Raw genomic sequence first — 15,428 nt, 5'->3', positions numbered from 1 at the left:
ATATTATTGCACCTGACAGATGTTAATGAACCCAAAATGCCAACCACTCTATCAGTCAGGGATGCGACTTCTCCTCGTTGCAGATGGGGAACGGATAGGTAACAAGAGTGAGACCTGCCCAAAGCCACACAAAGTATCTGCAGCAAACCTGGGAACAAAACTGCAATCTTGCAGGGCTCAGACCTGTTCCTAAACCACAAAAAGATTCATCTCCTGAAGCCAAATCCCTTACTTTCTATATTTAGTGAGTGAGGAGCACAGGAAGAATTAATCAAAAATACCATTTTTATCTCCATCAGAATGTTTTTAAGAAATAATTAAAACCCCAGCAAGAATGTTTCAATTCCTTCTTTTTTGGATTTGGGGCTTTCTTCCACTTAAATTTACCTTTTATCAGTTTCTAAGATTTGCCTCAATCCAGAGAGATAAAGATCAAAATTATATCATTAATGAAGATGAAAATTAATTTCTATCATTATTTTCAAGTAGGATAAAACTCATTTTTTTGTATCTGTCAGAAAAGTATTGACCAGACGATGTTTTGCTTATAGCATTAGAAGACATTGCTCCACATTATAATGCATGATCTCTGTGTTTACAGCACTGCATTTCAGGCACAAGTCCTCCACAACCATAGCAGCTTTTTAAAATGAAGATTAAAGGAAGATGTTCTTGGGTTCAAAGACATGGAAACGGGGAGATGAAAGAAAGATGGAAGACACATGATGCCATCAATGGTCAATTTTTATTGCTACACATAGACATTAAAAGACAAAAGGACATATGTTAAAAGACAAGATGAGAATTAAAGAACAGAAGGGGAGACATCTTCCAACATCAACTGCTTACAGCATAGCCATTGCTAAATAACTTCCCAAGATGCCCAGCAGTATAATATTGGCCAACTGCAGTTACCAAGAAAAAGGTGCTGAGATAACAGTAGCAGAGTATCATAGGAAGCAAAGATACAGGCTGGAAACATTCGGGGAAATATTTTCCAAGACAAAGAGAGCATGGGGTAACCAGATCACGAGAGGTCTCAGTATGTTGCAGATGGGTCTGTAACTTATTTTTCATTCCGCAGGTGCTCATGAGCCTATGGATATTGCAATGCACTGACACACCAGGGCTGCATGCAAGGCTCATGCATTAAAGCAATCAGCATGGGTGAGAGCAGACCGTGCTGCATGGTTCCAGGCACACTGTCTCGCAGGAATCAACGCACTTGGTGGCACACACCTCCACACATGGGGGTGGGCAGGGCTCCACGCACTTGGTGCAGCACTGGGTGACGCAGGGCTCCACACACTGGGTGGTGCACTGGGTTGGGCACTGAGTGGCACATGGCTTTATGCAGACGTCGATGCACTTAGGGGGACAGATGTCCACACACTGGGTGCTGCAGGGCTCCACACACTGGGTGCTGCAGGATGTGGTGCACTGGGTGGCACAAGGCTCTACACACTGGGTGGTGCAGGATGTGGTGCACTGGGTGGCACAGGGTGTTGTGCAGACCTCCACGCATGGTGTGGAGCATGGCTTCACACAGACGCTGCCGCAGGGCTCCACGCACACCGTCTTGCAGGGCTCCACACACTTGGTGCATTTCTGCACACAAATGGGAGGGGGCAGGCAGGGCTGTTTGCACTGCTCATAGCAAGACATCCTTCTGAGCTGCTGATAAAGCTAAAGAAAAAGCTAAAAAGAGAAATACAAAATCAGGACACTCATCTTTTCTTCTTGAGCCACAATTCACAACCTGAGCTCTTGAAACATATATAGCAGTTAGTTGTTGGACTGAGAAAAGAACTGTTAGAAAAAATTGCATTTGTGAATGATTTCTGGATTCAGACACATGCAACTAACACTACCAGATTATTCCTTCCTTTCTTGGGAACCTGCAAGCATCACTGTTATGGAGACTAGAGCCATAAACCCTGAATTTTATAAAATTGCCCACAGTTAAACTTTGTAGAAGCCGTAGCATGAAAACAGTTCATTTCCTTATTTTCTTAATTAAATCAGCAAATGTTCCAGGGCCCATCTTTTGCTTACAATTTCTTCAGTTCGTCATGCACACCACAGCACATATCTCCCTTTGTGTAGATGCTGAACTGCTAATGCCCGAGGATAAAGCCAAAAGACCACAAATTCAGACACTATCCCAAATCCTCCAGTGGTATATCATGGTACGTCATTGGAGTTGTATCAAAATTCATGGGCTCATCCTTTCATAAGAGAAGGGTTGGCCCAGAGGTTGCAGCTCCTATTTCCAATTCATTTCCTCATCTTGACTTCTCCCAGATGTCTCCTGCAGCTTTGCCCTCAGGTATTTTCCAGCTTCCTTCTTCCAGATAATGCTTCTTCCCACCCATCTCTTTTGAAGTCCCAAGACTTACCCTGCAGCATCCACTAATTTATTTAATTTCCAGACTTAAGGAGGTAAGAAAAAATTAATGAAGATAGAATACAAAGGAGGATGAGAGACAGTCACAGTTTCTGAAGAGGTGACAGGACATTTGCAAGCTACTTAAGGAAGAGCAAACTCTTTTTTAGAGTCGAACATCCTCTCCCCCATTCCAGGACAAATCCTGGAACAGAAACACCAGAAGCAAAGCTCTCCTGTGATCAGTAATACATTCTCTTGACCAGAACAACCAAGTAACACAGCCATCACATTATTCTCTGATAAATGCAAGAAAGACTTACCAGTTCACCAATGCAGGTGAGTGAGGGAGAAGTCAAATGAACTGGTGTGCACATCAAAATGCAAACCTTTTTATATGGCTTGCATGGCGTCAGCTCCGGAAACAAGGGAGCCCAGGGGTATGGACACCTGACCACTAACTACCTGAACAGACTCCACCTATACATGCTTTACATATTTGTTTACATCCTAATTTTTGATGGAAAAGGTCTTCCAGGAAAAACATGTGATCTTGAGCAAATTCTGCTTCCACATAATACCCGAGTCATGTGGTTCCCAACAGGAATGACATAGTAATTTTTAAAAATCAGGTACCAGATTAATTGCTTTTCAAAAAAGATTTAATACACTTGGATATTTTCATCTCCTTATTTCTGTAAATGTCTGAATGATACCTTAGGTTCTTTCCAGTGCAGTAAGAATGGATAGCTATTATTAGGGAAGATGAACAATTTATCTGATTTACTATGAGAAATATCATGTCCTAATTCTCATGGTAAGAAACAGCTAATCCTACAGTGGGCCATCAGTGCTTCCACAAACTGTTGAGGTATCAGTTTCTTTAATACCTTTTTAATCATTAAATACACCCAACCTATTCCTATCCACCTTCTATTAACAATATTCATGCTTGGCAATGCCAATAGGGACACAACTCCTGTTACCTTGAGGACCTCTTCAAGCCATTCAGGGCAAAGTAAAGCGGCACTCATTTTAAAGGCATTTTTCACAGCCAGAGCAGTGTAAAGGGCTTCAGTTTAAGTGGGATTTAGGCCCAGGACTCCATATTAGTGTATCGAAGCCTTTTGCTGATCATGAGATCTCACTCAGCTCTGCAGCACAGAAAATCTTTATTTCTCTGGGATATTCCAATCACAGAGGTGGAATCAGACTACATTTAGGATTTAGGTGACCAAATTCCCCAATGAGATCATTTACACAAATGCTAAATGGGGGAAAAAAAAAAAAACAACAACAACAAAAAAAACCACCAAACCCCAACCTGTTCAGCATGAGCAGTGCATCCTGTTTACACTGGAAACCAGGAGTCCCGCCGGAGAATTGCAAGCATCAGCACTGGTTCCTTTCTAGTGTTTACATGGGGAAACCAGAATTCCTGTCCTAAGCTCATGTAAGCTAATGGATTTGCAGTGCTCTTGACATCCTCCCAGCAGCACCTCATGGTTCATTCACTCTTTCCACTCCTCTTCCTTTGCTGGACAGAGTCGGTGCATCACATGCAGTTTCTCCCCCCTAAAACCCATACTGCTGCACTGGCGGCTTTTATAGATAGGAAGGAATAGGGACTTTTACAGTGTGGTCTAGACATTAGCTTCATTGTGAGGAGAAACATCCATGACTGCATCAAATAGACCCTGCAGATTGTAAAACAGAGAGCAACTAGCTCAGATTTAGGTGTCTAATACTTCGACAGATTAATCTCTCCCCATCTTCTCCTCCTAGAGCTAACCCTGTTGGGTGATGCTGAGCAAGGAATTATCCACCAGTACTTTTAGGTTCCCTAAGAGCAGCAGCCTCCAACACTTATCTTGCTGAGGAGTTTCTCACAGTCTGGTTTGTACAGTTCCTCATGCCTTCCTAGGGCTCCAGGCTCACCTCTAAAACCAATGTTGAGGACCGGTCCTACGTCTCCCTTACTATAGTGGGTTATTGTATACCCTATTGTTATATTTGATTAGCAAGAAATAGTAATGACTTCTAAGAGAAATAGACATTTTAGGAGATATAAATTGATCTGCATTTGTAATATGTGAGAACATCAGAGGGCTGGATTATTATTCTTAATTGATACTTATTTGTGGATTTCTATTACATTTATGAGCAATTTGGTGATTTTACTAGTCACATTAATTTCAGTGAGTCAGGACCCTACAGCAACATCCTTTCGTGGCCATCGTCCTTTGGCAAAAGTGCCAAAAAGAGGTGATTTTTTTTTTTCCAAATCTGACACTTCTGGGATCTATTTAATCAAATGGCATATGTTGAGGTCTGTTGCAGAACCAGAGGCTGGTGTGATGGGTAGTGCTTTGATGAAAAGAGCACAACAGAGCACAAACCTGAAGCAGAAGAGGTTCCTGGAGCCCAGGAGACAGACTCCCCTACCCAGAGGTTTGTGTGGTGCTGCAGAAGAGGAGCCCCCTGAGCACTGTATTCTGGTGCTCAGGAGAATATTTCTGAAAAACTCAGTAAAAAAGAACATGGTCAACACTTTTGGCTTCCAGTAATCCAAGAGAGACTTCATATTTCACCACCAAGACCTACCAAAGATGGAGCCATATCAAGATTGGAGCCATTTTCTTACAGTCATAAAAGTTTTCCCTGCAGACATGAAACACCGCATAGTCACGGAGACATGATTGTTAACATAAATACAAAACTTCAGGATGTGCAGATGTCATCATTTTTGATGGAAGCATTTCAAACTGAATTTTTTCCCCATGCAGCTGTTTGGATATGCACCATTTTGGGCTTTCCAGCTGGATTCCTGCTAGAAAAAAAAAAACCAACTATTTCATAAACTGCTGAACACTTTGCTTTAAAAATATGATACCTCTGGATTTCTTTGCATCCCTTGGTTTACCCAAAAGCCTCCAAAGTAAGCTTTCTTCCTCTGTGGCACCCAACACTGGTCAGCATCAGGGACTTCATTTTGCTTATGTGCAGCATCCCATATAGTACACTACCCACATTTTGGTGAGCAAAGCATTTTTCAGAGGAATCAAGGATTCTCCCCATATTCTCAGCACGGCAAGGCCTTCCCAGCCCACTCTCCTGCACTTCGTTGCAATTAAATCTTAAAGTCTGGGGCTTCATTACACCTGACTTTCCCTTCTCATCATTGCCTACCACAACTACCCAGGGAAGGTGCGAGGGTGTGATCCAGCACCGAGGGCAGCTTCTAGGTGAGGCTGATCTCCAGGCTGCTGGTCCATCACTTGCTCCAGCTTTGGAAATCATCACATAGCTAAGATGCCAGGAGGCTGAGTGTAGAATGCAATTAGCCTCACATGAAAACAAGTGGCTTGTCTAGTCCATGCCCTAGGGAGTATTTGATCAAGTAATTAGATCATTACTTCTGGGGCTGAGAGGAACCCAAATATGGCACTATCTGCCTCTTTTCCTGTTTACTCAGGAAGGTGAGTGCTCCATGAAGAATGATAAGTGAGCATCTGAATGCAATTAAATCTGAAAAAGAGGAACTAGCTGTGATTATGAAAAAATCTCTCACCTGTTTTATCTTTTGCCTTCTGACTATTGCAGATATTCGCTTTGATTTTCCCAATATTTTAGAATGGGAATCTAGCTTTCCTTAGGATTTTTTACATTACTGAATAAAACTGTGTCCTGATCTCTGAGGAATACATTTTAAAGCTCAGAGCACATTGCCTGAAAGAGCAAGAACTGTGGGCCTACTACAGCTGCTTATGCTGAACAGCAATTTTCTCCCTAACTGTTATAACAGTTTCATAGATGTAGTATAAACATCCCTGTTTTCAGGGAGGAAGGATCTCTGTTTCTCTTCCTATGGCACAGTCTTGTGTTGTTCACCCAGAAATGAAGTCTCTGCTCTCTGCTAATGGTTCCAGCCTTTTAAAATCTGAATTTCCATATTCATATGAAGGATTAAATATAATGCAAGCATCATGCCATCAGAAGATTGCTACAGAGAAATACTTTAAGGGAAAATCTTATCTGAATGCCATTTTTTCCACCTACAGTTTCTTATTTCCCTGAAGATTGTTGATTTGGGAGCAGGAGTAAAGGAAATCATTGCTTGCACAGAACCTTTTAATGAGTTTTAAAGGAGTTTTGGAGTCAAATCAGACCTCCACAGAAGGGATGATTAGGAAGCCTCAATTGGTTTGGTACTTCTATTGTGTAGCATTTGTGCTTAATGCCTAGACCACTTGCCGAAGTCCAGACACAGGCTGTGGTGGGTGCTATACAACCAGTGGTGAGAGCCAGGGTCTGCCACAACCTCTTGAGAGAGAAGGACAGAAACAGAAGAGCTGTGAGGGTGGAACGATTTGTCTGAGGCCGGATCTCCCCAACCCACATGCCATGCCATGTCCATTGGGTATGATTTTTCATGTCCTACTATTGGTCAGACTCCTCTACTAGAAAAAGTGAGACAGTGATAATTGCAGGTTAGTCACCAGCCACATGTCCTGGGGCATCATTAAAGAATGAGCCAGTGGGTGCGCGCAGACAGAGCTGCACCCATGTCTGCTGCTCCAGCAGCTGGTCTGGCTTCCCCTGCAGTCTGCTTCCCCTGTCTCTCCTCCCTTCAGCAGTTGCTGCTAAGCTCAGTCCAACTCTGCACCATCTCTGCCCTGGATACCTGCAGGGCACTACCCTTGGCCTGTGTAACAGGGTGACTTTGAGTCCCAGAGGACATTGCTTTACTCCTGGGTGAGCAATCTGCAAACAAATTTGGTGTTAAGGAGGAAGCACTGGGATCCTGTTAGCAGATATTCATGGAGGGTTACCAAAATTGTCCAAGACACCTTGCTAATACTAATAACACTTCTGCAGAATTCAGCAGTGAGTGAATCTGTGTCGATCTCCCTAACTGATGAGGCTTGCCCAATTGCCACCAGAGACATGGCAATAGAAGTCAATTGCAAAAAGCTCAGATAGGACCTCTTATACATGGGTGATGGTCATGAGGCACAGTCTCCCAGACCTGCTCATTTTCCCCTCATTAGTGGCTTATTTACCCATTGCTCATAATGGAACATTTCATCTCTGCCTGCGGGATGCAGACACAGCTGGCCCTGAGCTCCTCCAGCTTTGGAGGAGCACTTCAGCAAATGGTTGGGTTTTCAAAGTCTTTTCAAAACCATGGGAGAGTGGTGCTTCCTCATGATGTACAGCATCCCCTCTCCCAGCAATGATCTGGGATATTCCAGATGAGTCCCAGGTCTCCAGCTATTGCCTTAGACCTCCCCATGCATTCTAGCAGGAGCTGCCAATCTACAGAGGTCAGGCTTTTTGGAAGAAATTAAAAGGAGAACATGTGAGTCCGGGGGAATGCAAAAGTGAAGGAAACACTTGCAGACAGCTGATGCCAAGATCTTTTTTTTTTATTTATTGCTTCATACAAGAAAAGGAGAAGATCACAAGAAAGAACAAGTGGGGAAATTCATCCATCCACATCAGTGCAAAGAAGAATTACAGAATCTTTCTCCCAGGCAATATTCCTGGGGGCACAAAATCAATTAGTTACATGTTACAAGGAAAGGCATTGTTCTTGAGGTAAATATAGCAGAAATGATGCAGAACATAAGGAAAACCATTTGAGGATTTACTCTTCCTAGGACAGGAAGGGCATGAGGGAAGCAAGGATGGGAGGAAGATGTTGGCAGGTGCAGGGATCTGCAAACCATTTTCATTCCTTAGCCTTTGGAGACTCCACAGGGCAACGGCACTGCAGAGTGGGATCCCCTTGCAGCTCCCACCACAGAAGCCCCTCATGCAGCCCCTCAAGGAGCCATGCATTTATGACAGCAGACATCTGCGCATGTGATGGAGTAGTGCCGGCCACAGCCAGAGGTGCATACACCCGTACACAGCGGGGGGCCTTGTGCAACGCAGGTGGTGGGACAGGAATCCACACACTTCGTAACAGCCTGAACATCCCCACAGCACGGATCCATGCATGTGGTGGTGCACTTGGTCACTTCCTCACAGCACGGATCCACACATGTGGTGGTGCATTTGGTCACTTCCTCACAACAGGGATCCACACACGTGGTGGTGCACTTGGTCACTTCCTTGCAGCAGGGCTCCACACACGTGGTGGTGCACTTGGTCACTTCCTTGCAGCAGGGCTCCACACACGTGGTGGTGCACTTGGTCATCTCACTACAACAGGGATCCACGCATCTGGTGGTGCACTTGGTCACTCCACCACAGCAGGGGTCCATGCATCTGGTGGTGCACTTTGTCACTTGCCCACAGCATGGCTCCACACACTTAGTAGTGCATCTGGTCACATGTCCACAGCAGGGATCCACACACCTGGTAGCACACTTCATCACTCCTCCGCAACACGGAGCCACACACCTGGTGGCACACTTCATCACTCCTCCACAGCAGGGATCCACACACCTCGTGGTGCACTTGGTCACCTCTCTACAGCATGGATCTACGCATCTGGTGGTGCACTGGGTCACTCTGCCGCAGCATGGATCCACACACTTAGTGGTGCATCTGGTGACACCTCCACAGCATGGATCTATGCATCTGGTGGTGCATTTGGTCACTTCCCCACAACATGGATCAACACATGTGGTGGTGCACTTTGTCACTTGCCCACAGCATGGTTCCACGCATGTGGTGGCACATCTGGTCACAGGTCCGCAGCACGGATCTACGCATCTGGTGGTGCATTTGGTCACTTCCCCACAACATGGATCAACGCATGTGGTGGTGCACTTTGTCACTTGCCCACAGCATGGTTCCACGCATGTGGTGGCACATCTGGTCACAGGTCTGCAGCACGGATCTACGCATCTGGTGGTGCACTTGGTCACTTCCTTGCAGCAGGGCTCCACACACGTGGTGGGGCACTTGGACACTTCCTCACAGCATGGATCTACACACGTGGTGGTGCACTTGGTCACTTCCTTGCAGCAGGGATCCACACATGTGGTGGTGCACTTGGTCACTTCCTCACAGCACGGACGAACACATGTGGTGACTCCAAGGCAGCATGGATCCACGCACCCCGCAGCCTGTGTCACATCAAGACTACCTAGGTTCACATAAGTGGTGGTGCCCTGAGGAATCCTAGCATAGCAGCAGGGATCCAGACATCGAGGCAAGCTCTGGATGTTACAGACAGCACCACAGGGATCCACATATTTTTTCATGGGGAAACTCTTCACCAAGATGGTGGGAGGTGGAAGGCAGAGCTGTCTCAGTTGGCAATCATTTTGGCAACGCATCTTTGAGGGAGGGGTAATGTCTGAAAGCAGGAAAGGAATATACTTTGTGGAAAATGGAGACATTCAGCTTTCACGAGGCTATTTTACAAAGAGTTAAACTATACTTTTTCCAGCAGAATACTGAACAATATACTGGGAAAACAGCCTGAAATCCATAGCAGGACATTAACTCCACGTGAAAGCATTTTACACAAGTTTGTAGCTACTGGTTGCACATACATTTCAAACAACTTCTTCTCAAAACAGGAAAGAAAAGTGGTGTTATTTGGACTAGATTATAGTGCAGGGTCTGAAGTCATGACAGTCCCCACCTCTCCACAGCTCCCCTTGGTTTGGGATTAACTCTTTGACACTAATTCCTTATTTCCACCTGAAAAGGAGACTACTAGGCTTCTGATAGTGCCCTGTCCACATGCAGGTCCTCAGCTAGAGGACATGAGTGGAGGCCTTATGCTGGAAAACTTCCACAGGGAAAGGATCTGACGCTCACAGTGCAGCTGCTTTTCCACTTCTCCCACAGAAGTCCTCCTAGCTCTTCTGATCCAGACTTCCTTCCAGGCATTGCTTACCCTTGCAGCCTGCAAGTCTCCACTTCTTATCTTCCCTCCCACTTTTTTCCTTTGAAGTCCTAGCCTTGCCTTTTGATCTCTCTCAAACCCAGTAATTTCCTGGTTAAAACAGGGTAGCAATGTCATTGGGGAAAGAGAGAGGTTAGTCCACTCTCAACTACCCTGAGATGTATCTTGATGGAGAAAGCAAAGCAATTGCAAAACATACAGCAAATAAAGACTGGTAGAAGACGGAGTGAATATTTACCCTTAGCTCAGCTGCTTGGTAAGTACCATACACAAAACTTGCTAAGCAGAAGCACTCATAAGTCTTCTAAATTGCTTCTGCAGATAATATTTAAAAATTAAATAACCCCAGCCACTACATTACTTCCCAGTAAGCCAAGAGAGACTTACCCAATTCTCCACCAGCAACTAGCAAATGAAACCAAAATGGTTTGAGAAACACTACAATATGAATCCTTTTATATGATTTCAGTGTCCGTGTCTCCGGAAGTGAGACACGTCAGGGGTATGGAAATAAAATTTTTAATAATCCAGACCTGCTCCACCTCCAATCCTTAAATTACTTGCTTACATTATAATTTTTAATGAAACCTAGCCACTGAGGTGGTACATATGACACTGTGACTGCTGCCTGCAGCCTGAATTCCTGATCCACGTATTTTCTATGGTGGATGGGGAACAAAGAACGGATGATACAACCTGGAAACAATCCCCCTCAGGATTAAACTTTGTTTTGATAAAAGTTAATTTGGTACATTTTCTTGCCCCTTCCCCAAGACAGCCATACAGACCAGGATTACAGATGGGGTAGGGCTCTAAGCAGCTTTGTTCTGCTCTACTGTGCAAGTTTGCTTGCTCTTGCCAGTGCACAATATCCCTCCTACTGAGAATTTTATTCTCGATAATCTGGTCAGAATTTCCCTTGTTGCAACTTGCAGTCATTGGCTCTCACCCTCTCTCTGGGCACCTCTGAAAAGAGCCTCTCCATTAATACCTTTTAGATAGCTGAAAGGGGCCCCAGGATGTCCCCTAAGTCTTTTCCTTTCCAGGGTGAGCAGGTCCTTCAGCCTCTTCCCAACCATCGTCTCCTCAAGTCCAAGTTTCCACTGGACTCACTCCAGTTTGTTGGAGACTGTCTTGCACTGTGGGCCCCAAATAGAACACAGCATCCAGATGTGGTCTCACATGTGTCAGATGGAGAGGACCACTCACGCCCCATAACTGCTGGTTTATGCTGGAGAGTGTAGCACAGTACATGGGAGCACCCAAGTTTTCCAAGCAGCTTCATGACATCTCTGCTCCTCAATCAGGCGCAGTAAGGCAGCATAACCAAAAATTGTTATGATTTTCACAGTTAGGCAGCCAGGGAAGGCTTCACACTGTGTTAAGATCTTCAATGTCACTTAGGCTCCTTCTAGGACTTCTCCTGCAGCTGCCCATCTCTATGCAGTGACACTCCAGGGTGATGAACCATCTGTATTTGGTGCTCTGACCACAGTGTCCATGGTAGTGGCCCTTTTCAGTTTGCTGTGCACATTTTCTTCATATAGCAGGCTAAACCAAGACTGAGATACACCATTCACGAAAGACAGCTAACTGTGCATGACTGCCACAGCACAGAGTCGCCGCTTTCTGCCTGCCACAACTGTGGTCAAGTAAAGATGTTCTTGTCTGAAGATCCCTCGTTACAAGAGAAAAGGGAGAGCCAACAAGTGCATTGCCTGTGAAAGATCAAAGACTCTGAGACTTCCTTTTCTGCTCACTCCAAACTAGCCTTAAGTCACTTGGTGACACAAGCATCGAACCAGTATTACTTGCACACAGAGACAAGGGCACATATCATCTGGAGACGAAGGTGTGTTCTTGTGTCTGCATGCTGTTCTCCCTTTAAATGTGCATGTCCATACTGCTGAGCACGGTGGTGTCCAAGTTAGTGGCTTTTGGTTATTTAAGTTGAAATTAATAAATCTGGGATGCGTGACCACTTGGGTTGCCAGTCCACTGCTGACCACAATGATTTGAATTAACCCTGAGTATAATTCACGTGACTTTGGCAAACCAGTGGACTGAAGGGAAAAGGGTGGTGGTCACTCCTCCTATCACCCATCTGCTCTTCAAGGGTGTACCTGCATGAGGATAAAGGCAACATCATGGCGATGGAGTAGTGCTATGTTATTTGAGTCAGAGCTTTAGGAGAAAATGCAAAACATCACGCAACTAGTGATGATATAAGAGGTTCCAGAAGCACGTCAGGACACTGCCACCAGCAGCACCACGTCTGAACAGGACAGTGGCAGTGACAGAAAGAGGTCAGATGTGGCTAAAAATAAAAGAATCCCCCAGATCCCACATCCCATCCTGTCTCTAATGGCCCAAATGATGTGTTAGGCTGGAGGATGTTTTACCGTCACAGAAAAACTGACCCATGACTGGACGACTATTTGAGAGCAAGCCGAGAGTCCATTCATTTCCCAAATTCTTCTCTGGCGTCAGCCCCGCTGAAAGGCCACATGAATTTGCAAGCCATCTTTGCTCACTCAAGGTTATGCTACAGCCACGGAAATAGCTGGTTTCCATTAAAAATAATTAGTCAAATAACCCATCACAGCACAGAGGCGGAGCAGGTCCGGGTTAGCAAAGGGTAGCTTGTCTGTGTGCCTGGGGCACCTCATCTCTGGAGGCCAGGCTCTTGAATATACAAGGCAGATCCTAGGTTAAAGTTGCCGTGTCTGCTCGCCGTCTTTATTTGCTGGTACTGAACCAGGTAAGTATCTTTGGGATTGTACAGATCTAAGCCTATTGCTGGTGTTAATTTTGTACTATGTGCTGAAATAGATTACTGCTACCAGCTGTGTATGGGAAATTGTTTATTGGCTCTCACACCTCCTTGGTGATAAGGGTTTGAAACAGTAATAATCTTCTTCGTTCACATTTACTTTGCCGTAATTCCCATGGATGTTCTGCAAAATGCTTCCTGTTGTCTCAGCACTGGATTTGGAGGGATAAAACATCATCTTGCTCGCTGAACACCTACACAGCAGGCAGGAGCTGAAAATGCTGTGCATGTAGTTATCATCTAAGCAGTGAAGTGACTGCAGCATCACGTAAGGCAGCGGCCAAAGTCCCAGGTAAGAGTTCCTAGCCTCATGGTAAAACTGAACTACGTCTTTCTTTTACCTGTCTAGCCTATTGCTGCTTTTAGCCATGGTAAAAGTAGGACAGTGATAGCTGCATCTCTTGCAGCTGCTGCGAGATGGGTATTTCCCTGCAAGGGAGTTTCAGGACAAGGAGAAAACATCTGGAAAAGAGAGGGGATTAACTTGAAGTTTATAAACCTGCTGAAATTGTTACTCAGTCCACTGCTATCTGTGCAAGAAAATGGTGCTAGGGTGAAATTGTTTGGCTGAAAAGAGATTTTAATAAGAAAAGCTGAGTTTGGAAGTTTATACAGAAAAACAGAATGACCAAACTTCTTTTCATTAGGAATGCTTGCTAAATTTCGGGGAGGAAAAAAAAAAACCCACAGCAAATTTTCTCTCTATTCCTTATTTCACAAACAAATTGTGGCACATACAGCAACCATCTTGCTGAAGAATTCACCAGCCAAGAAAATTAAATGTCTGACACTTTGGGTTAGTAGGCACCAAATTGCTCTTTTTCTTTCAGGCTTGCCTGCAGTGCAGCAAGATGTCTTCCCAGTGCAAGCTGCCCTGCCTGCCCCCTTCTGCCTGCACAGGGGAGGCTGCACACACTGACACTTGCCCATCACATTGTGCCATGGTGGACCTGGATGCTCTGTGCCCTGTGCAGGACATGCAACCCTGTCCTGAGCAGACTTTCCAGGTGGACCCCTGCCCATGTCAGGGTGCAGCCACCTGCCTGGATGCTTGCCCTCAGGTTGGGTCCCCCTGCCCACCTCCTGCTGTCCCCGTGCCCAGGGACAGCTGCTGCCCTGACCACACATCTGCCTGGGACTCCTGCACACCTCCATGTGTAGGTGCCTGTGCGTGCCCAGCAGTGATCCCCTGTGATGCCCCTCAAAGCAAGGGAGGGACCAGCTTCCCATTCCAGCCCACAGTCTCACCAATGGTGCCCTGCACGCCTGAGACAGTTGGGATGTGCATGGAAGCCTTCCCCCTCCAGCATGCAATCTCACCAGTGGATCCCTGCATCCCTGAGACAGCTGGGAGCTGCGTAGAAACCTTCTCCATGCAGCACCCAACTTCAGAAATGGATCCCTGCACCCTCAAGACAGTTGGGACCTGTGCGAAGACCCTCCTCCTCCAGCATGCAATCCCAACGGTGGAGCTCTGCCTTCCTGACACAGCTGGGACGTGCATGGAGACCCTCCTCCTCCAGCAAGGAACCTCACCGGTAGAGCCTTGCATCACTGAGACAGTTGGGACCTGCATGGGAGACAACCCCTTGCAGCACCCAGTCTCAGCTGTGGAGCCCTGCACCCTCGAGGTGCTCGAGACCTGCACAGAAGAGCCCTGCTGTGCTCAGGGTGCGACCATTGGTGATCCTTGCCTCAATCAGAGCTTGGTTGCATGCATGGATCCCTCCACATCCCAAAGTGTGATTTTTACAGAGCCATGCGTGTCCCAGAGCGCCACAGAACCCATGGGGACATGCACACCCCAGGGCACTGCAGGACCCACAGACACCAGTTCTACCAAGGGCACAACCAAGGGTGCCGGTGCCCACCCATCCCCACGAGCACCTTTCCACCTGAACACCCGCACCGCCACCATCGTGGAGCGGTGCCTTTCCAGGTGTCAAAACTGGCTGCGAGGCAAGAACTAAGAGTGGCATCAGTGGGCACACAGTAAGAAGTTTCCCTGCATAAATGAGACTTCCTCTGGTGAGTCTCTTGGTTTCTCATGTGTAACAACAAGCGAGAAAATTGCTTCATGTTAAATAAAAAATACTTCTCAATCATCTGTTAATTATGGCTCTTATTTTTATTGCCTAATGTTAACTGCAATAGTAATGGCAAAAGTGCAATGCAAGTATTAATTGCATTCAGAGAGACCTGTTTCATCATCTTCAACCTTTCTACTTCCCACGTACAAATAACTACTTTTATAGTCTGTCTTAAATTCAGTTATGATTTTGCCGTTGGGTTTTCTATCCTCTTTTTTAATGGTCTTTTAGATTGCAATTATTATG

At 45.7% G+C, this 15,428-nt stretch overlaps 1 protein-coding gene across 1 annotated transcript; it reads right to left on the bottom strand.

Annotated features, from left to right (window-relative positions):
- Nucleotides 1-1,158: 1,158 nt before the first annotated feature.
- On the bottom strand, nt 1,159-1,665 carry LOC104829759 (keratin-associated protein 9-1-like). Its single transcript, XM_010564207.1, has one exon. The coding sequence runs from the start codon at nt 1,663-1,665 to the stop codon at nt 1,159-1,161; it is 507 nt and encodes a 168-aa protein (XP_010562509.1).
- Between the last annotated feature and the right edge of the window lie 13,763 nt (nt 1,666-15,428).

This window comes from Haliaeetus leucocephalus, unplaced genomic scaffold (genome assembly GCF_000737465.1).
Source record: "Haliaeetus leucocephalus isolate CR32 unplaced genomic scaffold, Haliaeetus_leucocephalus-4.0 Scaffold175, whole genome shotgun sequence".
In the NCBI taxonomy this organism is placed as follows: domain Eukaryota; kingdom Metazoa; phylum Chordata; class Aves; order Accipitriformes; family Accipitridae; genus Haliaeetus; species Haliaeetus leucocephalus.
Note: the sequence above shows the minus strand (reverse complement) of the source record. Positions and strands in the feature narration are given on the sequence as shown.

What these genes read in the sequence shown, in the direction of transcription:
- LOC104829759 (XM_010564207.1), bottom strand. Translation starts at nt 1,665, where the DNA reads ATGTCTTGCTATGAGCAGTGCAAACAGCCCTGCCTGCCCCCTCCCATT.